The 23,704-nt window shown below is 34.4% G+C and overlaps 1 protein-coding gene across 2 annotated transcripts; it reads left to right on the top strand.

Annotated features, from left to right (window-relative positions):
• Positions 1 to 3,325: 3,325 nt before the first annotated feature.
• Positions 3,326 to 14,573, top strand: LOC107858548 (D-2-hydroxyglutarate dehydrogenase, mitochondrial). Of its 2 annotated transcripts, XM_047406278.1 has the most exons (17): positions 3,381 to 3,523; positions 3,635 to 3,694; positions 4,991 to 5,334; positions 5,445 to 5,546; positions 7,846 to 7,893; positions 8,094 to 8,164; positions 8,688 to 8,806; positions 9,096 to 9,191; positions 9,273 to 9,382; positions 9,462 to 9,542; positions 9,892 to 9,992; positions 11,118 to 11,226; positions 12,285 to 12,390; positions 12,878 to 12,963; positions 13,040 to 13,165; positions 13,880 to 13,976; positions 14,109 to 14,573. In XM_047406278.1, exons 2-16 carry the CDS (start codon positions 3,661 to 3,663, stop codon positions 13,973 to 13,975), a joined length of 1,629 nt encoding a protein of 542 aa, XP_047262234.1. In that variant the 5' UTR covers positions 3,381 to 3,523; positions 3,635 to 3,660; the 3' UTR covers position 13,976; positions 14,109 to 14,573. The 2 variants fall into 2 exon arrangements, with proteins under 2 accessions (XP_016558760.1, XP_047262234.1); XM_016703274.2 differs by lacking the exon at positions 3,635 to 3,694 and having other exon boundaries at positions 3,326 to 3,523.
• The last annotated feature ends 9,131 nt before the right edge of the window (positions 14,574 to 23,704 follow it).

Below are 23,704 nucleotides of genomic sequence, written 5' to 3'. Positions count from 1 at the left end.
ATTCACAAGCGCAAAACTTATATTCTGCGCTATTGCATGAGGATCAGATTCCCTAGGTACTTGACAGTTTTCTATATCACACCAATCCAAAATCCTCGCCTGCACCGCTCATTTTCGACGAAGATAAAGCACGAATGGCGCACAATAGCAAACTCCGATGAGTAAAATTTTATTTGTTCAATTATTTGTATGTTTGTCCGGAGATTAATTCCTCCATCACAGTTTAAGAAAATACCAACGGCAAAAAGGTGTTATCAAGAAAAGCCGTGAGGAGGGGAAAAAGAGGAAGTCAGAGGGTTTTGTGGGTTAATGGTGCTAATGATAAAAAGATAATTAATGAGTTTATTAATTAGAAAAACAGATGGTGATGAATTAAAATTGAAAAAATAAATCAAAAAAATCAGGAGAAAGATAAATATGTTTGCTAATCATGAGGCATGTCATATCAACAACCTCCAATGATTCTTTTATATAGAAAGAGATATTTGGATATACACAATTTTTTTCATCATATCATTTTTCAGAATCTAAATGCACATGAAATTGTATACTCAATTTTAAAATTTAAACTAACTGAACAAAAGTAGAGTTTGTAATAGAATTTTGTTCATTGAAAAAATTCAACCAGCAAAATTGATGAAAAAATATATTGATTTATGTAGTTTTTGTGGATCAGATCGGACAGATTAGATAAGAGGGTGATTTATTTTTAAAAATTAAATAATTTAACGTTAATTTGAATTTTTCTGTTAAGAACTACATGTGAAAAATTTCTTAATAATGAGGCTTAATATGATCTCAAAGTATGATATCGAGGACAAATTTGACCCCAATGTATAATTAAGGATATATTTAGCTAATTTTTTAAAATAGAAGAGTAAATTTGGACTAAAGTATGACAACTAGGTAAATTTACCCCCAAATACGATAAATTATATATTTAATCAATTTTTTTTTTAAATAAAAAGGATAAATTTAATCTTTTTCCTATTTAATAATAAAATATTATCAAAAGAATATAATATTTTTTGAAATTTCACAAAGATATAATAAAATAAATAATTTTTGGTGAGAGGACCATTTATTTTGAAACTGGGAGTAGTATGTTGATATTCATAAAATTGAAATTTTGGTCGCAGTGTGGCATTTCTCAGATCTTGAGGTTATTAGAAGTGAGCGGTTGTCAATTTGGATATACATAATTTTTTCAACATGTCATTTACTCAGAAAATGTACCCATTGATTTCAGAATCTAAATGCACATTAAATTGCATAGCAGAGTTTGTAATAGAATTTTGTTCATTAAAAATATTCAACCAACAAAATTGAAGGAAAAATATATTTGTTTATATAGTTTTTGTGGGTCAGACCGGGCAGATTAGATAAGAGGGTGATTTATTTTTTAAAATTAAATAATTTAACGTTAATTTAGATTTTTTTGTTAGAGGAAGAGTATATGTGAAAAATTTCTTAATAATAAGGGTTAATATGATCCCAAAGTATGACATAGAGAGTAAATTTGACACCAATATATAATTAAGGGTATATTTAACTAATTTTTTTAAAATAGAGGAGTAAATTTGGCCTAAAGTATGACAAAAGGGTAAATTTACCCCCCAAATACGACCAGGTATATATTTAATCAAATTTTTTTCAAAATAAAAAGGATAAATTTAATCATTTTCCCTATTTAATAATAAAATATTATCAAAAGAATATAATATTTTTTTAATTTCATAAAGATACAATGAAATAAATAATTTTTGGGGAGAGAGACATTTATTTTGAAATTGAGAGTAATGTGTTGATATTCTTAAAATTGGAATTTTAGTCGCAATGTGGCATTTCTCAAATCTTGAGGTTATTGAAAGTGAGGGGTTGTCAATTAAGATATATACAATTTTTTCATCATGTCATTTACTCAGAAAATTTATATATTGATTCCAGAGTCTAAATGCACATGAAATTACATATTAAATTTTGAAATTTGAACTAACCGAATAAGAGTAGAGTTTGTAACAGAGTTTTGTTCATTGTTAAAGTTCAACCAATAAAGCAGAAGGAAAAATATATTTGTTTATATAGTTTTTGTGGGTCAGATTAGATAAGAGGGTGATTTATTTTTAAAAATTGAATAATTTAACGTTAATTTGATTTTTTTTGTTAAAGGAAGAGTATGTGTGAAAAAATTCTTAATAATGAGGGTTAATATGATCTCAAAGTATGACATTGGGGGAAAATATAATTAACGGTATATTTAGCTAATTTTTTTAAAACAGAGGAATAAATTTGGCCTAAAATATGATAATAGGATAAATTTACCCCCCAAAAACGACCAAGTATATATTTAGTCAATTTCTTTTTTTTTTCAAAATAAAAAGGATAAATTTAATCTTTTTTTCTATTTAACAATAAAATATTATTAAAAGAATATAATTTTTTTTTTTTGATTTCATAAAGATACAATGAAATAAATAATTTTTGGCGAGAGGGCCATTTATTTTGAAATTGGGAGTAATATGTTGATTTCTTAAAATTGAAATTTTGGTCGCAATGTGACATTTCTCAAATCTTGTGGTTATTGAAAGTGAGTGGTTGACACTTTATACATTAATTCCAGAATCTAAATGCACATGTTGCATACTAAATTTTGAAATTTGAACTAACCGAACAAGAGCACAAGTTTGTAACAGAGTTTTGTTCATTGAAAAAATTCAACCAACAAAATTGAAGGAAAAATATATTTGTTTATGTAGTTTTTGTGGGTCAGATCAGGCAGATTAGATAAGAGGGTGATTTATTTTTAAAAATTAAATAATTTAACGTTATAATTTGAATTTTTTTGTTAAAGGAAGAGTACATGTGAAAAAATTCTTAATAATGAGGGCTAATATGATCCCAAAATTTGACACCGAAGATAAATTTGACACTATAATTAAGGGTATATTTGGCTAATTTTTCAAAATAGAGGAGTAAATTTAGCCTAAAGTATGACAACATGGTAGATTTATCCCAAAATACGATCAAATATATATTTAGTCAATTTTTTTTAAATAAAAAGTATAAATTTAATCTTTTTCCCTATTTACTAATAAAATATTATTAAAAAAATACAATATTTTTTTGATTTCATAAAGATACAATAAAATAATAATATTTGGCGAGAGGGCCATTTATGTTGAAATTGGGAGTAATATGTTGATATACTTAAAATTGGAATTTTGGTCGTAAAATGGCATTTCTCAAATCTTGAGGTCATTGGAGGTGAGGGGTTATGGTGGTGGAGTAGTGGGAAATGATTACTCTTAATTATGATTAGCCAAAATATACATCTCAATTAACGTGGATTTGCTGAAGCAAACGAAGTCCCGGGGGTTAGAGAATAAGCAAGTAAGCAAGCATCAGCGATTGAAAATTGAAATGGAGTGGAAAGCGAGCTACCGTTTACTCAATTACTGCAAACACTTATTCCATCGCCGATGGACTCCTAATTTTCACTATTTTAAAACATTTTACACCTCAGGTTACCCCCCGCCTCTTATTACAAGTCATAATTCAGTTCATTCTATGCTTTGCTCTATTATTTTAGCAATCCTACTAATTCCATAAAACTGCCTATGTCACCTTATTAAAGCATAGGAACTTCTCAATTTCGGATAAATGAGGAGGATTATGGTAACTCCGCATAAACAAGGTAAATTGAACTGTATTTTATGGGAAGGATAAAGAGGGTTCATATAGAGTGTGTTGTGTTTGCTATGACATCACTCAATTTTCTGGAAAATCTTTTCCAAGTCTTAGTTGTGTGAGTGGAAACTATTTTCTAGAAAAACAAATATATACTAAAGATAAATAGTACTCCCGGTGTTCAGTTTATGTTGCACAATTCAGATTTTGAGAGTCAAATTTCTTATTTTTGATCGTGATTCGGACATAGGATCTATATGTTTTTTCAAATAAAATCCATATATTTAGAAACTAAGAAGGGGAGTAATTGGTAAAGTTGCTGGCTTGTGACTAGGAGGTCACGGGTTCAGGCCTTGGAAGCCGCCTGCCTTTGGCAGAAATGCAAGGTAAGGTTGCGTACAATACACCCTTGTGGTGGGGCCCTTCCCGGACCCTTCCCATAACGGGAGCTTTAGTGCACCGGGGTGCTCTTTTTTTATATTTAGAAACTACACAAACAGTACTATAAGTCAGAAGAATTAACAAATCAAAATATTTAAAAGAGATATAAAAAATTATGGTCAAAGAAAAACTTGTTTGACTCACGAAATCTGAAAATGCCATATAAATTGGGATGAAGGGAGTAATATTAGCAAACCAGAGAGTGTTTTGACAAAATGTATTAGTAACATGGTCAATGACTATTCATATAGCCAACCCAACTTGTTTGAGCCTAATACATAGTTGTTATTGTAATAATGTCCAAGTTTTAGTGGAGTTTAGATAGTTGTGAGGAAACTGACTTCCATCTATAAGTGAGGAAAGTCACCTTTTCCATGTCGATGGAAAATATTTTCACGAGAAAAATGAGTTCGTCTCGACTTTCTTGTTAGTGGATGATATAGACTGCACTGACTTTGTATATATTAAGAAATCTCTGTCCCCTTGGGACTAAGACAGTAAGGTGTAGTAATTATTTGATGATTGCATGTGGAGCTGTTCTGCTACAGAGCCTGTAATCTTTCGGCTACTGTTACTTGTGTTCGAGGATGCTTGATTGAACAGTTCTTATTTTGTCTTTATTTTTGACAATGAAAATATTAGTCACATGGTTTCGGGGTTACTCATTGAATAAACAATCGTTGAGGTAGGACTCCGGTTGCTATCTACTGTGTTTCTTCTGATAAAGTCTCAGGTTCAATGAATAAAGTGGTGTTATATTAAGGTTAAATTGAAAATGAACCCATGTGGAACTAACTTTTATGTGTATTCTGAAGATTTTCTGATAAAGTTAACTGAAAACCTTCATTTTCATGGTTTGCAGGTTGTAGGTATTATTTTAACCAACCTTCTGTGTTAATAAAACCTTATATTGGTAATTTCCAACAAGCATTTCAAACATTTAAGCATCCATCTGTATCTCTGGGTATGCATCAGCGGAATAGATGCAGAAGCCAGTATAGATGTTTTGCTTCTCAGGCCACCATTATTCAAAGAAGATCAGATTTTTCAACAATTAGCTCAGAAGACTTGAGCTATTTCAAGAATATTTTAGGGGAAAGAGGGGTGGTTCAAGATGAAGAGACTCTCGATGCTGTGAACACGGATTGGATGAGGAAATACAAGGGCACCAGTAAACTTATGCTCCAACCTCGGACAGCAGAGGAGGTTGAAATTTCACTTCTCTACGTAAAGCTTTAGCTCCTTATAGATGGTAGATACTAATATCTACACCTTTTGGTTTTCCCATTTGGGTTTCTTTGACTTTGGTTCTGCAGGTATCTCAGATCCTTAAATATTGCAATTCCAGGAGCCTGGCTGTTGTTCCTCAGGGGGGAAATACAGGTCTTGTGGGAGGAAGTGTTCCAGCTTTTGATGAGGTAAGGAAATCGTGGTTTCTTGATGACCACTGATAATTTAATTATTGTTGGTAGATGACTACAGTGCCATGAATGTCGTATGTCCAAGTAGAGATTGTTCGTTTGTTTCCCATTATTTATATTAATTATTGATTTATAGTCTGCCATCACATTGTATTATATCTTTCTTCTATTTGGCTGTTTACTGCTGTTGTTAAATGCCCACCCATGTGACTTCAATTTTGTAATTTGGTCCATTTTGTGTATTTCAAACATATTTTACATTATGTGAATATAAGTATGGATATTGAGCACTCATAGTTGTAGTAAACTATGATAAAAAAATGGAAAAATTACATATTATAAACAAAATGCTATATTAATTACATGGTATTGTTAATGTTTTAAAAAATTATAATTCATAGTCATTTGGTAGTTTAAAATCAGTTCTTTTGTGGAGCCCTATATACAAATATATTAAGATTACTCATTTGTGGCACGTTTATGATCTAAAGATAGGTGACACTTACCTAGTGCACTTTGTGTCACTTAACTGGTGCATCAATGTTTGTTTCAAGGCATTAAGGTATGCGCTTCATTAACCATGCTATATGCGCTTCATTAACCATGCTATCTTGAAGAGGGTGACACTAAAAAATAAATATAATTGTAGAAGAGATATTTTAATTGTTAAGAAAATGTTATGAATGAATTTGTTACTTATTTAGGAAAGGAATTTATAGATTTTAGAAAACTAGCAACTGAAACTGAATAAGAATCTTAAAACTGCATTTTTATCTAAGATTGAAATTTTGATTTTTTTTTTAAATTTCACCTATTTCATTTAATTATACTTCATTCATACTTTTTTTTTTGTGATTATAGCTATTTTTTCTAGCATTACATAACTTTGTTCTTCATTGCGCTTTCCTTTACTAACACCCACATTTTAATCACGCTTTGAGCATAAAGCCCTACCAGACTCTCAAAGCTTTTCACCTTCAACAACACCGTTAATTACCAAGTATAGATGTTGTTGATTAGGATCTTTCTTAAAGCAGATGAACGATTAGTTTTTGTGAAAGCCAACTTAATAAATGCTATTTCATGATAGATTGTTTTAGTTTGTAAAATCAGAGTTAGAGCACAAGTAGCCTAAAACCTTAAAACATAGTTTTCCAGGGTATATTATAATGTATCATTATCATAATTTATGGAGCCTAATAGTTTTCCATGGTATATTATAATATATCATTATCATAATTTATGGAGCCTTAATCATAATGATAAGAGTAATTTCATGTAAAGTATACACGAGGACTCAATAGTAGAGATATTGAACTTTTTCATGTAAAGTATACTCGAGCACAAGGTATACTTCTTGTTTCAGTGACTCTCTTATCGATGCTCTGACGACTTCACCCCGACCCTTATTTCCCTCTCCTCTCTTTCGGAAGTGGGAAGGATCTGCGGCGGCATTATTTCATTGTGCACTGAAACTGCTGTATGCTTTTTGGACTCTATATACAATTGAACTGTGAGAAGAGTTTAGACTTCAAAGCTGTGGTGTTGCAAGTCTTTTTGCTCTTAACAGTTTTGAACCAAGCCAGAACTTCCTCCTAACTCATTGTAGAGATATTGAACATGAATATCTTTTCAAACCAATCCGTTTAGATTTCTATGTCTCACACATGAGCTAATCACTGATACTTGTCAAGCTAGAATTAGTAGTAATCAACATTTTCAACATTATCCATGTTTGCTGAAGCTGAACTTTTAGTAATTTTAAATATCAGTGTTGTTGCTACCAGATTTTCCTTTCCTCTTTTTTTCTGGGATAAGGAAAGCGAAACAGAAATAGATGATTCACATAGCCGACCCCAATTAGTTTGGGGCTGAGGAGTAGTTGATAGACTGATCGATGTAACTAGTGTTGTTGCTGCCAGGTATTGTCTTTGCTGTGAATGTTTGAAAAGTTCTCTGACCTAATTTTTTTCTGGGATAAGGAAAGTGAAGCAGAAATAGATGATTCACATAGCCGACCCCAATTAGTTTGGGGCTGAGGAGTAGTTGATAGACTGATCGATGTAACTAGTGTTTTTGCTGCCGGGTATTGTCTTTGCTGTGAATGTTTGAAAAGTTCTGTGACCTAAATATGTTGGCTTGTCTTATACTTCTTATGGTCCTTGTGGTCGGGCCCTTCCCCGGACCTTGTGCATAGCGGGAGCTTTAGTGCACCAGGCTGCCCTTTCGTTTTTCCTTATACTTCTGTTCTTAACTGATTACTGATGTAGTCTTTCTTTATTTTGAAAATGTCCAGGTGATTGTCAGTCTCAGTCATATGAGCAAAATCATTTCTTTTGACAAGGTAAGAGTAAGGTTATTTTGAAAATGTGCAGGTGAGTGTAAATACTACACGAATCAAGTCATTTGAAGAGATAAAAGTTACTCTGCTGATCTATCTTCAACTTTTATTATTGTCTGAGTTAAATTTGACGATAGATTTCTTTAAAAATGCATAAGTCTATGTAGATAGAATAAGTTGTCCTGCTTTACATCTTTTTGTAGGTTAGCAGCGTACTGGTTTGTGAAGCAGGATGCATTTTGGAAAACCTCATCACTTTTCTTGATAACCAAGGGTGATTTTTTCTTATTTAAGACTTTCTTTATGGTAACTATGTGAATCATGTCAATGATAGTTTTACTGTAGTTTTTTTGATAGTTCTGCTTGTGCAATTTTTAGGTTTTAGTCTAGAAACACCTTTAAATACTTCATTGTCATGTTTCATTTGCAATTTTCTGACCAAAAGAATGTTTCTTTCTCCATTTAATTGAAATATAAGCTCTGTAATTATCTATCAGAGTGACTTTATTCTAACCATTCTTATCATGTAATAGCAAGGTGTTTCAGTTTAATATTACCATCTAACAAATTTGTTGACCGATCTTCTCTAAACTCCGGTATCATTTTATTTTAATATATGAAAGTAGAGAGAAACAGCATTGAGAATTTGCCCTGCTTCTTACATCTATCTTCTGTCTAGTTCGTTTCTGTTTATAAACTTATTCTGGATATTTCTTACTGGCTCTTCTGATGCCAAGGAATAACCTCCCTTTTTCTGTTCCCTTATGAAATCAAATGTCAATCACATTCTCTCTTAGGTTTATTATGCCACTAGATTTAGGTGCTAAAGGAAGCTGCCAAATTGGTGGAAACGTCTCAACTAATGCTGGTGGGTTGCGACTTCTCCGCTATGGTTCATTGCATGGTAGTGTCCTTGGTAAGATCTGATTGTGCTATGTTATGAAACTTTTGAGTCGAAATTGTTGACCTGAATCAATCTGTGAGTGTGTTAATAAGGCTGGTGAAAGATTTAGCCAATAATGAAAATTATGTTCTCTTTCTTAGTAGAGCTCCTCTTTCCTGTTAGATAAACTTGGGATCCATATGTCACATTCGTATGAGAACAAGGCTATGTATGAGCCCTTCAAGGTCTTTCCTTCCTTGAAAAACATAAAAGTGAAGTCCATCCTTCTGCATTTTTCTCAAATGTACTTACCTTTCTTCAGGTCTTGAAGTGGTTTTAGCAAATGGAACGGTGCTTGATATGCTCAGCACATTACGAAAAGATAACACTGGATATGACTTGAAACATTTATTTATAGGTGATCAGACTATTTATTTATTCTTTGTCGGCTGAAGTTGGTTTACATTGTGATAAACATTTTTCTTATTACATGTCTTAGGTAGTGAAGGGTCCTTGGGGATTGTAACGAAGGTTTCCATTCTAACTCCTCCAAAGTTGTCCTCTGTTAATGTATGCTTTCTTGCTTGTAAAGATTATGAAAGCTGCCTGGTAATAACGTTCTACCCTCTGATGTATGAAGCTGCTTGGAATGATTATTTTACTTAATGAAAATTCTCTTTGCCATCAGAAACTTTTGTTAGAGGCAAGGAGGAAAGTTGGAGAAATTCTTTCTGCATTTGAATTCCTTGATCACGACGCAATGGATCTGGTGAGCTTTATGTGCACTTTTAATCCATCAAGTCTCACCTGCTGATATCATCCAGAAACATCAAGTTCTTTTTCTGTTCTAGTTTAGTTGCCTTACGTAGGTTATTATACTTAATGAATGGGTACTACTGCATTGTTATTTCGTCTGTTATTCAAAATTGCATGGTAAGCTTGTAGGTGCTGCATAGTCGGGTTTCTGGTTCAGTGCTTTTTGTTCCTTACCTGTCAACTTTGTGCTAGACTATTTTTAATATTAGTGACTGAGGTCATTTTGACAACTATTATGAAGGTTTTAGGTCACTTTCATGCAGTATATTAATGCAGACTATCTATTATGTTTCATGGAGCAGGTCCTGAAACATCTAGAAGGTGTCCGTAATCCATTTCCGTCCTCAATGCATAACTTTTATGTACTGATTGAGACAATGGGAAGTAATGAATCTTATGATAGGTAACATCCTCATTGCTTAATATGCTCTACTTGTTTAAAATACTTCGTGAAAGTTCGGATGCTCATAACTATTTTATATCCTACATTTCAAAGAACTTCAGTGTATGGTTCTTATGCAATTTTTGCTCTGGAAATTGGAGGAACAATAACCTTTTCCACACGACTCAGTCCTCTTAAGGGTGCATGTTTGTTCCTATGCTTCTTAGAGTATAGAGGCGAGCCAATGGATATTTGGTGGACCTTTGTTTTCTGCTTCAAATGCATCATGAAATGTCTAGAACAGAAGACATTGGCTTAGTCTACTTTCAGACCACTAGTTGACTGAACAGCATTTTAGAAGGTCTGTTCATTGTTTGTACCCATATGCTGAGTTGTAAACCATTCGTGTCTTGCTTACCAATTTGTAAACCCACTATTGAGTCTGTGAAAAGAACTCAGCCATATTTATCCTAATCTCTTATTAATCAACAAAGTAAATTTGAGCTTTTCCAGTTTTTCCTCGTGAATGTTCTTGCTAATTCTAGTTTCTTCTTGTAGATTGTTTTGTACTTTTTCACCTGTTTATTATATTCTGTGGTTATGGGATGGCAGTAGGTTTCACTTCACTAGCTAACCTAAACTATAAGCTACTGGGATAGACTTCTTATGATCAGAATCAATATACTTCTGGAATCCTTGATCAAAAGATTGCTAATTTTTGTATTTTATAGAATTTGAATGCTTAAAATGGTAAAATTACCAAGAAAACATTATTTGATACTTGAGTTGAAGTTAGAAAGAGAAGTTATTATTTATTTATTATTAAAAATTTTACTTCTAAATTTAGCATTCTGCTATTCACTAGGATATTAGTCAAGTTTTAGCTATGGGTTTGCGAGTTACTTTATTACATCTCGACTATCACATAAAAAGGATGCAAAGTAAAGCCATGCTTCAGTGACCTATTTTAAAGAATATATAACATTGTGAGAGTTGATTTCCTTCGTGTTTAGTTGCTTTAGGAAGCTGATTGGATGTCTGTAGAACTCTGAATTTTCCCCGGACTTTGCTGATTTCCTGCTTATTCAGTATGCAATTTGACGAGTTGAATTCATTCTTTTTGCTACGCCATATTGGCATATACAGAGAGAAACTCGATGCCTTCTTGCTTCACTCAATGGAAAATGACTTGATGAGTGATGGAGTTGTTGCACAGGATATAACTCAGGCATCTTCTTGCTGGCATATTCGTGAGGTTATCACTCTATACTTGACAAGTAATATGTATGCAAAGCTTGCATCTGTAACCTCCTTCTCTAGAAAAGGGAAAAAAAGCTTGCATCTGTAACCTGTGATATTCTACCTATTCAGAGTTTTGATAAGTAAATATTTCATTGTCACTGAAGTGGTAATCTCTATCATAGAAGAGGTGATATGGATTAGAACCCTTAAAATCCCTATACTAAATTATAGGCTTTCCAAAAATCTCATCCAGCCATCTATGTATGCAAGTGAGAATATTTTGTGATCTAAATAAAAACAATTCCATCTTTAATTTGGGTAAAGGAGTTTCGTGTCTTCGTTCTCAAAAAGAAAGAGGAGTTTTGTGCCCCTTTCAGAGCTCTGTTATTAGAAACTCTGGAACTGTTACTTTCATCCGGATCACATTTTTCCAACTCCACCATATGTTTAGACTTTATATTAGCTGCACCTGCTTTGTGTATAGTTGTGAAGACCTAAGTGTCATCTTGGTTTAAGGTTTTACTTGATAAGAACCAAGATATCTGCAACCCTCCAGCAATAAATAAATGGTAAAGACTTTACCCCATTAATTACTATTATGCATTAGAACTATGGATTTGAAGTGTTTCCTCATGCTCAAAAAGGCCACCCACCATTCAAACATCCAGCTGCTATATAGCAGTGTGTATTTTCATCCGGGGAAGATAGGGAAGGGGAGGTGAATTCTAATCTGCTAATGACATTGATTGTGCAGCATCTATCGTTTTATTCAGCTAATCAACTGAATTAGCTGATTAAAATATAATGCTCTCATATGATACCTTGGGTATATTCCTTTACATCCGTGCTAAGATCAATCTAACAGCTAACTGCAATGAACAATGTTTATGTGTGGATATGAGTATCTAATTAGCAGTGCAGAAGGATAAAGACTGTAATTAAAGTCAAACTGATGACGCATAAGCGAAAGCATTATTGATAGCAGATTGATGTTAAAAAAGTGCACATTTTCATGTGGGAAGAATCTGTTCATGTCTTGATAAATAAAAGGTGAAAATCTTTATATTGTAGGGTATTCCTGAAGCTTTGATGAAGGCAGGGGGTGTATATAAATATGATTTGTCAATACCAGTTGAAAAGATGTATGATCTTGTTGAGGAAATGAGAGTCCGACTTGGTAAGAATGTCAAAAATTCTTGCTTTGCTGAAAGCATGCTGGATTTCATTCTTAATAGTGTGTTTGGATTATTTATGGGATGTGTTCTTTTAAGTACTTTCTTAGTTAGGACTTAGTTTCGCTTTCACCGGACTCAATTTTCCTTTCTTAGTTTCGCTTTCACCGGACTCAATTTTCCTTTCCCCAAAAAAAAAAAAAAAGAAATTCTTTTCAAAAATCATGACTCAGTTTACCTGCTGAAAAAAGTAAATGCACATAGTTTATTTTGAATGTTTTGTTCAGAGAGGCCATATCATATTAGATGCTTTCATTTATCCATCTCTCCTTTTTCTGTTTGAATGTTTCATTCAGAGAGGCCATATCATATTACATTCTTTCATTTTTATCCATATCTCCTTTTTCTGTTGAATCGACATATTCGGGGCATGCATCTGTTAACAGTACTAACAAACTCAAAGAATTTGATGTGTTAATTGAAAATTTACAGATGCTTCAGCAAAAGTAGTTGCGTATGGTCACCTTGGAGATGGAAACTTACATCTTAATATCTCAACTCCTCAGTATGATGATAATGTACTACCTAGGCCTTCTTGCTACTCATTAAGTTTTTACTATTTAATTATACATTAATTGGATATGTTGGCTCCAGATTTTAGCACAGATTGAGCCTTTCGTTTATGAATGGACTTCTAAGCACAAAGGGAGTATTAGTGCTGAACATGGCCTCGGACTGATGAAAGCCAATAAAATCCATTACACCAAGTCATCTGAAACTGTAAGACCAGTACTTTGAATTATATTTAAATACAAGTGACGTCAGTACTACTGTTTCTTCCGGGATGTAGTGTTTGGAAGCACCAATTGTTGACACAACTCAATATACAGAGTTCTCTTTTCTTTCAGAGGACAAAAGAAGGATTAAATGAACTAGTTAGGGATTGCTGAAACTTCATGTAGATATATATTCCTTTTACATGATGCGCGAGAGAATTTACCCCAAAATGCTGTAAATACTCCGTATTTTCCTTCTAGACATTCTGGAATAATAAAGTTCAAGAGGCATGAAGAATAGCAGTTTCTTTCACAGGTTAAGACTGGATGGGGATAAATGATCACATCTGTGATGGTGTATTTTATTTGTACTAACATCGAACCCTTGTCTTCCTCAAGAGCATCATTTATAGTGAAGATAACATGAGCTTGCTAAAGCACTTTGCAAAGTCCATCTATTCAGCGTATTTAATATACTGCCATCTTGTAGACCTGCTAATAGGATCTAGACCAATATAATATAATAATAAAAAAATGGAGTGTGGATGGATATTAGTATCGGGTGTCAATTTTCTGATTTAGTCAACATATCTTACTTGAATTGAAGTGCTAAAAAGTGAAAATGCTACATGTATTCTTTCCCTTGCCCTCCCGGCTCCCTCAATGTGTGGGTAAATTATTCTTCATAAATTACTGAACCGATGCATTTCTTTTCCAGGTGCAACTAATGGCTACCATTAAAAAGCAACTGGACCCTAATGGGATTCTGAACCCATATAAAGTTCTCCCGTCTTCCCTTCTCACAAAAAACTGAGGTGACTAGCTCAGGTTCCCATACTAGTTTTGGTACTCAGTACTTGTATTAGTGAAAAAAAAATAGTAGTATCTTGTACTATTTCAGATTTATACAGAATAAACCTGACCTCAGTTTTTCTATTGTGTGGAAGGTTAATTAGTTTGATTGTTTCTTAGTGCACCCCATTCTGGCTGGGGGTGAGTTGGAAGGAGTTCACAGCATAAAGGAAGAGCGACAGATAAAGAAAGGTTTTACAGGAAGTAAAATAGCTTGGCTTCAGCCATCTTTGTGTTCGTATAGCAGTAGTAAGATATGACTCTTTCGTGATAAAAGCACGATGTCCAGGCTTATGATGTAATCTTTGAAGGGGGTCGTGACTCATAAAACTTATGGAATAAAGCCATAACTCGGCAAATAATTACAAAATTCTCATTGAAGGCATATGCATGTATGGGATTGAGTAGGAAAACTAAGGTTTTGTTGGTAAATGAGTGCCCTTGAATATTTCGGCCGTTCCTACGAGAACATGATTATTATTCTAGATGCTTGCCTTTTGATGTGAATATAAGAAATGCAGTTCCATATGGCAATGCAAAAACAGTACATTGATGGAGAATCACGCATATGAATCTTCATGAGAATATCATAACTGCTTTGAAATACTTGCAACATCAGCTGCAACTTGGTTCTACTTATCTAAGTGGAACATATACAGTTTTTACCAGCCTTGCTTTGATGTTGTCCCTGATGAAATGACAATCAATCTTTATATGTTTTGTTCTTTCATGAGATATAGGATTAGCTTCGAGTTTAATAACATAATTGCTGTCACTCAGAATGGTGATAGGTTTGATGACAGGGACATTTAATTCAACAAATAAACCTAATCAGGTGATCTCTGCTAATGCTGAAGCCATATCTCTGCTAATGCTGAAGCCATACTCCTATATTCTGCCTCAGTTGAGCTCCTAGATACTGTATGATGCTTCTTGGACCTCCAAGACACTAAGGATCCTCCAAAATATATCACATACCTAGTCATTGATCTCCTTGTGTTAGGACATGCAACCAATCTAAATCACAACAATAAGTTAACTCTGCAGTGGTTAGAGTCTTCAGCCATATGCCTTGACCTATAGTACCTTTTAGGTACTTGACTATTCTGTTAGTAGCTTCCAAATGATATGTCTTTGGTTGCTGCATAAACTGACTTAAGGTCTGCACAACATAGCTAATGTCTGGCCTGATGGCATACATGAGCTTCCCAACTAGTCTCTAATAAGATGTAGCATCTTTAAGAATTACATCTCCAGCAACACCAGTATCTCTACTAAACCTGAAGTCAACTTGGCATTTGACTCAGTGGTCTAGCAATTGGTTTTGCACCAGCAAGTCCTGTCTCAGATATAAGTTCCAGGATATACTTCCTCTAATTCAGTATAACTCCCTTGTCAAATCTCAGCACTTCAATTCCTAAAAAATATTTAACCTCCCCTAAATCTTTAAGCTTAAACTGTTGATGTAATACCTTCTTAAATTCACATATCATGGCTGTATTGTCTTTAGTAATAAGCAAATCATCCACATATACTAATACCACAACCCTAGATAGAAAGATCTGGAGGACTCGAATTAGGTTAGAAGGCTAATGCATGTGGGTGGATTGTAGTTAGTAGAGCTTTAGGGTAGCCGGGCTGGTAGTCTTAGGGCTATGTCTATAGGTTGGAGCTGTGGGTGTATAGTATTACTTTGTGGGTGTCATATTTCTGCCATTCCATCTTGTTTCATGCTTTAGTACGGATTTGCTTACTATTCTTTGTCTTGAGCCGGAGGTCTATCAGAAACAACCTTTCTACTTCTTCGGAGGTAGTGGTATGGACAACGTACATTTTACCCTCTTTAGACCCCACTATGTGGGAGTACACTAGGTTTGTTGTTGTTGTTGTTGTATATTAATATCACAACCATTCCTGCTTTCCTTTTCAAGGTAAAAAAAGAATAATCATAAGTGTTTTGGCTGAAACTTGCATTGATTAACGTTTCAGTAAGCTCGATATTTCACTGCCTTAAAGCTTCCATATAGTGACTTGGTCAATCTACATACTTTGTGTAGTTCTTCCTTCTTGAAATCATCTGGCATCTTCATATATACTTCTTCATCCAGATTTCTTTGTAAGAATGCATTATGCACATCCATTTGATACATACACCATCCTTTATCCTTTTGAAACTGCCAAAGCAATAACACACCTTACAGTACCCATCTTTACAACTGGAGAAAAGGTGTCATGGTAGTCCAAACCTTCTTGTTGACTATGAACCTTAGCTACCAATTTTTGCTTTGAACTTCTCAACATCTCCATTGGTTTTGTACTTAATTTTGTACACCCATTTTGATCTAATGACATTTTTACCTTGAGGCAGGTCAACGACTTCCCACGTATTATTGTCTTTTAGTGCTTTGATTTCCAACTTCATAACTTCAATCAACCTCTCATCCTCAGCAGCTTGGCTATAACATTGAGGTTCCACAATGTAGAGAAATTGGATAGATAACACTGGTAGCTAGGAGTGACATTCTGATAGGATAAGTAGTTGACAATATGATAAGTAGGTGTTGCATAATCTTTCATCCAGGAAAATTGTTTGGACAATCTAGGTGTTCATTTTTGGACAACACACATAGATGACAAGACAGTGTCATTAGGTAGATCAGAAACTACTCCAGGTTTTTATTCATTGAAGTATCTGAGGGCAACATATCTGCAGATGGTATATCATGAGCTACACCAGGTATATCAAAGGTTGAGGTAGGAATATCTGTAAAAAAATCTGCATCTGTATGATCATTAACACGTAATTGTTGGTGAAGGAAATCTGTAGTAGATTCGTCAGTGTTTCTACTGGCAAAGGGAAATACATGTTCCTAGAACACACCATCTCTAGTCACAAACAATTTGTAAGTGGTCAAATCCATCAGTAAGTATCCTTTTTGAGTAGTAGAATAACTATCAAGAATGCAGGTTTAGCTTTTACTGAGAACTTGTCACCTCTTGATAACACAAATACAAAACACAGGCAACCAACAACCTTTAGATGTGTCAAGATGGAGGATCGAAAAACAACATTTCATAAGGACTTTTACCCTCTATAGCAGAAGAAGGAAGCCTATTTAGTAGATAAACTCCAGTTTTAACATTCAAACCCTAAAATCTTATAGTCATCTGTGACTGAAACTTGATGGCTCTATCTACATTTAAAAGATATTTGTGTTTTTTCTCAACTACACAATTTTGTTGAGATGTATGAGGACAACTACTCTGATGTATAATTCCTAAAGATCTAAATAAATCACTGCATTGTGAGTTAAAAAAAAATCTGCGCCACTATCATATTTTGTAGCTTTAATTTATACACCAAATTGTGTCTGGATCAGGCATATAAAGGTTTTGAGAGCCATAATAGTTTTAGACTTTAATTGTAACAAATGAATCCAAGTGTATCTACTATAATTATTAACAATTGTTAAGAAGTATCATTTTTTGTCACAGGTAGGTATTTTGTAGGGTCTTCAGAGATCCACATGTACAACATCAAAACACTAAGCAACTTTAGTCTTATTTACAGTAAAAGTTAGTCTAGTCTACTTAGCGAAGGGACATACATGCCAATTATTCAAACCTTCTATATTCTTATCATGCTTTAAGATGTTTATCAACTTTAAGACTTGGGTTGAGGATGACCAAGTCATCTGTCCCAGAGATTGCAATCTTGCACAATAACTTCTGCTACAAATTTATGAGCTCGAGCCTGTGATTTTTGTGTCTTATGTACTTCACATTTTCCTTTAAAAATATACAAGCCACCATTTTCCTTACTAATTCCCTTCACCCTGCCATTGTGAAGGTCCTGAAAGACATAAAAGTCATAGTAGAAAGAAACAAAACATGAAAGTTGCCTAGTCATTTTGGACACTAACAACAGGTTAAGCTTAAATTCAGACACAAGTAGTACATCTCTCACAATTCTATCTTTAAACATATGTGCTTCTCCAGTATGATATATATAAACCTTAGCACCAGTGAGAAGGTGCACCTTATCTTTTTCTGAAACACCTATTCTGTAGCATTTTGACAAGACATCCTTATTTGCTGTAACATGATATGTTGTACCAGAATCCACTATCCATTTTTTTGGCATATGATGAAATAATAAGCAAACAACTTTACCTGACATGTTAACTTGCTTGTTCTCAGGTGTATCTTTGTGCAATATCTCCATGATTTGTTTGTATTTTCCATCTGTGAAAGCTTGTCCCTTGGGTAGAATAACGCTGTGTATCTCTTTGTTTCTTCATGACTAGTTGAAGAAGCCTGTCCTACACCTTCATAGAAATTGTTACCAACTATGTTGTTTGATGAATGTTGAGAATTTGTCTGTCCCCCATATTGATGTCAATGATTACCACACCCATCAGACTTTATTGTTGAATCCTGCAAAATTAAAGAATTGATGTGATCCTCTTGAGTTCCCACCGTAACCTTATCTTCTTATCTGTTTCCAATCATTAGGATAGCCTATCAATTTATATAAAGTCTCTCTAGTATGACCAGTAAAATAACAATAGTCACACTTCTTTTCTTTGTTGTTTTGTGATCCATAATTGTTTACTGAGTTTCTACTCTCCTGCATTGTTATTGGATTAGTCTTTTCACTAGTGACATTTACACAAGCCAATTGTTGAATTTCATCTTCTGTTATCATTGCATAGGCTTGAACGAGTGTAGGTGTAACTCCCTTTAATAAAATTTTTCTTCAAGCTTGATCATATGAATTATTCAAACTACTTAGAAACTGTACTAATCTCAACTCAGAAAGGTGATCTGTATAATCCTTGGGCTTTGGACAAGCACATGATGGTGCAGTAATTACTGCATCATATTCACTCCACAAACTCTTTAATTTCATGAAATAAGTTGCTATTGAGTCTATTCTTTATGATAATATGTTGATCTCTCTATCAGGTCTTCCCACACTTCAAATGCACTTGTTGCATATACGATTTCACTGAGTAATTCTGCACTAATAGACCTCATTAACCACGACAACACTATGGCATTACAGGTTTCCATTGTTCATGCAACCCTTCTCAGTATACATCTTTACTACATGTTTAAGTTACAAATCCATATTTTCTTTTTCCTAATAGTGCAATTCACATCAATAGACTCCACACTCCATCATTTTTTAACCGTACATATTTAATTGGTATTAAGGTTGCACCAAATACATCTGATGCTCCTATGAACAAGGGATCACTTAGATCTATTTTAGATGTCATTTTCAAACTTCAACAATCAATCAGCTAGATATAGAGATTAAAAATCCACTAGCAAACAATCACACTTTCCTACGGTATCATAAAACACAACTAGAAAAACAGAGATCTTTATTTCTACTTTAGAAATTCAGAATCGAGCTAAGAACTGCAATTCAAATTTGAGCTAAGAATAGAGATCAAAAACTCTACCATAATTGGCACTCCTCAAATCCCCTTCGGGGCGGACAGACACCTGTAGCTGTAAGGCCCGAGAGAACCAACCTATAACCCTGTACATCTCATGCATAATATGATAACCAAAAGTTTTGCCAAATATGATACAATGCATCGATGAGAACAATCAGGTGGGTAAGCACAAAATTATAAATACATGACTTGGCTATTGGGGCCACCACATCTAAGAGACAAGACACTACCATGCTTAATTTTGCATTGGTCTACAAAGCCTCTAAAAGATACATAGAAACTTAGTTAAGGTTGGGACAATCCCCCGCCTTAGTCGTAGCTACTGTACAATACCAAAATATATAAAAAAGACTTGAAAAGCCCCGAATCAAACTGGAGCTCACCAATAGTCACTAGATATCTCGTGCTCCTGCTAGCGAGGTGTATTGGATGGAGTTCATGCGCCTACAACATGAAATATAGGCCCCCCGTGAGGGACGTCAGTACGAAAATATGTACTGAATATGTAAGGATGAAGGTAACAATACTTGATACGAGAGCTCAATAGAAATCAGATATAAGTGTATAAGTAGTGCTAGTAGACCACCTTTATATATACTTGTGGGACTAGGTACATTACATTTTTTTCTTCATTTGTTTTACCCTTCTTACTTCATAATCTTTATAAGCCATATAATGCAAATGACCAACTGGTTAGTGGTAAATAGACAAATCGAGATTGGCCCATGCTTAGCTTAAGCCCCTGAGCTACCACCCATATATAAACATTAGGATCAGCCCATGCTAGGCTTTTGCCCCTGAGCTTCCACCCAAATATAAAGGTATCAAAATCTAGAATAGCAATAGGGATTTCTTCATAGGTGAGATATTCTGTAACTTGTACATCTTCAGTAGGAGTAATATGAGATGGATCTCTGATGCATTTTTCAAAGCATAGAGACGTGAAACACTAGGTGAACCGTTGAGAGATCTTGGGGTAGCTCTAACTCATATGCGATAGCAAACTCTAGCCCTCTTTTTCTGATATCTGTATATGACTTGTGTCGACTTTAGGTTGTTTCTAGATGCCGTTGGATTACCTTAACCTTTTACCTAGCTTAATGAACAAGACCTGGCCTGAATAAAGCAGTTTTACCCACTTCAAACCATTCAATTGGTGATCTATACTTCCTTTTATACAAAGCTTCATATGGTGCCATTTTGATACTTGAATGATAGCTATTATTGTAGGAGAACTCAATAAGAGGTAAATGATAATCTCAACTACCTTTAAAGTGTAATATATAAGCTCGTAGCATATCTTTAAGTGTTTGGATGATACATTCTGTTTGTCTATCTGTTTGAGGGTGAAAAAATATACTTAGATTCACTTGTGTTCCCAAATTTCTCTGAAAAGACTTCCAAAAATTTACAGTAAATTAAGATATCTGATATGATATAATAGAGATGGGCACTCCGTGTAGCCGAACTATCTCTTTAATATATAATTTTGCATACTCTTCAACTGTGTAAGTGGTCCTAACCGATAGGAAGTGTGCTGATTTGGTAATCCTATTAACTATTACCCATATAGAATCGAACCTTCGAGATGTATGAGGCAAACCAGTGACTAAATATATGTTGATCATGTCCCACTTCCAGATTGGAATGTAATCCCAGATTTTTGGTGCTCTACTTTAACTCTTTGACAATTTGGACATTCGGCTACAAATTCTGCAATGTTTTTCTTCATGTCACCCCACCAATACATTCCTTTCAAATCCTGATACATTTTAGTTGACCCCGGATGGATGGAATTCCTTGAATGATGTGCCTCTTCCATAATCCTCTTTCTTAGCTTATCTACATTAGGTACACACAATCTGTTTTGGCAGTACTCCTTCTTGGGTAAGTTCAAATGCCTTTGTCACACCACATTGTACATTTTCCTTAAGCTATAATAGAATAGGATCTGTATATTGCTTTTCTTTCACTTCAGCTACTAATGAAGATTTTACCACATTATACACAATAAGCCCTTTATCTGGAGTTTTAAGAAGGCGAACCCCCAAATTGGCTAGTTGGTGTAGATCTTTAGTCATCCCTTCTCTTTCTATAGACGGCACCATAGCCTTACGATTTAACGTATCAGCTACTATATTTTCTTTCCCCGGGTGATACAAGATATCAACATCATAGTCTTTTAATAGTTCAAGCTACCTTCACTACCTCAAGTTTAGATACTTTTGGTCAAAGATATATTGCAAGCTCTTATGGTCAGAATATATGTCAATATGAATCCCATACAGGTAGTGGCGCCGTATCTTTAAGGAAAATATAATCGTTGTTAGCTCAAGATTATTTATTGGATAATTTTTCTACTGTAGCCGCAATTGTCTTGAGGCATATGCTGTTACTTTACCATGCTGCATCAAAACACATCCTAAGTCAATTCTTAAAGTATCACAATACACTGCATACCCTTCTGTGCCTTCTAGAAGTACTAATACGGGTGTAGAAGTCAACTTATTCTTCAGATCTTGGAAACTTCTTTCACATGCATCATTTTATTGAAATTTGGACGCTTTGTATGTTAGATTTGTTAAAGGTATGGAAATTAAAGAAAACCATTCAACAAACCTCCTATAATAACCTGCCAACCCATGAAAACTACGAACCTCCCTAGGTGTTATAAGTGTTGTCCAGTTCTTCACAGCTTCTCTTTTGAGCATCAACCTTCCTTCATCAGATATAATATGACCCAAAAATGCCACATATTTTAACCAACACTCACATTTAGATAACTTTGCATATAGCTTACGATCACGAAGAATTTGTAACACCTATCGTAAGTGACTAGCATGGTCCTTATTTGATCTTGAATAAACCAGAATATCATCTATAAAAACTATCACAAACACATCTATGAATGACTTGAACACCCTATTCATCAAATCCATAAAAGCTGCGGGTGCATTAGTTAGCCCAAAGGACATGACTAAAAAGTTATAATGATTGTACCATGTTCGAAAAGCATTCTTGGGTATGCCCTTCTCTTTGACCCTCATTGGGTGATAACTTGAACTCAAATCAATCTTTGAAAAACACTTGGCGCCTTGTAACTGATCAAATAAGTCATCAATTCTCATAAGGGGACATTGTTCTTAATAGTCACCTTATTCAGTTGCCGATAGTCAATACATATTCTCAATGAGCCATCCTTCTTACGCACAGATAACACTGGTGCGCTCCAAGGGGACATACTAGGCCTTATGAATCATTTTTCTAGCAAGTCTTTTAATTATTCTTTCAACTCTCATAATTCCACCAGGGTCATTCTATATGGAGGAATTGAGATTGGTTGAGTACCTGGAATCACATCAATACCAAACTCTACTTCTCGTTCTAGAGGCAAACCTAAAAGATCTTCAGGAAATATATTGGGAAATTCATTTACCACCGGAATAGTTTGAAGAGTTAGTGGCTCCGCATCTGTATCCTTCACTCTAACTAGATGATATATGTAACCTTTAGAAATTATCCCCTTTGCCTTAAAATAAGAAATAAATTTACCTCTTGGTGCACCAATATTACACTTCCATTCAAGAACTACCTCTCTTGGAAAATAGAAATACACCCTCTTTCCAATTCTTGTGTTCCTTTTCTTTGCCTCTGATCCTTTATTTTTGTGCAAAATCTTGTATCCTTGCTATATCCATGTCTTTGTTCAAGGAAACAATAGTACAATATCTAATGAGATATAGATCCAATCTATCCACATATCAATGAAATTTATCATCCATAGCAGCTACTACATTAGGAGCATACCCAGCCAAAGAGTTAAACCGGAGGCTATACTCCCTCACGCTCATATTTTGCAAAGATTTAGGAATTGATCTGCATGGGCTTCTTGAATCTCAAATGGAAGGTAATGATCAATAAATACCTCTTTGAACTATTTCCAAGTAGTTGAAGGTGCATCGATACCCCTAGATCGTTTCCAATCTTCGTACCAAAATATAGCCTCCCCTTTGAATCTATATACTGCTAACTCAACTGTCTCTTTACTCGATACATGCATGACATCTAGAGCCCATTGGATTTGATCAATAAAGTCCTGTGGGCCTTCATTAAGATCTAATCCGGTGAATGTGGGAGGATCTAACTTAAGAAAATCCTGCGTCCGTAGGCTAGCTACCCTATCTGCACCACTAGAATCTGTGGTTGGAATGAAGTGTCCT

This window comes from Capsicum annuum, chromosome 2 (assembly GCF_002878395.1).
Source record: "Capsicum annuum cultivar UCD-10X-F1 chromosome 2, UCD10Xv1.1, whole genome shotgun sequence".
NCBI lineage: Eukaryota > Viridiplantae > Streptophyta > Magnoliopsida > Solanales > Solanaceae > Capsicum > Capsicum annuum.
This window is presented reverse-complemented; position numbering and strand designations above follow the sequence as displayed.

Excerpts from the sequence above, each read along its gene's own strand:
- LOC107858548 (XM_016703274.2), top strand. The coding sequence starts at position 3,421 with ATGGAGTGGAAAGCGAGCTACCGTTTACTCAATTACTGCAAACACTTA. Across the intron at positions 9,383-9,461 it reads AAGATTATGAAAGCTGCCTG|AAACTTTTGTTAGAGGCAAG; the intron begins GTAATAACGTTC and ends CTTTGCCATCAG. Across the intron at positions 12,964-13,039 it reads CTCCTCAGTATGATGATAAT|ATTTTAGCACAGATTGAGCC; the intron begins GTACTACCTAGG and ends TGTTGGCTCCAG.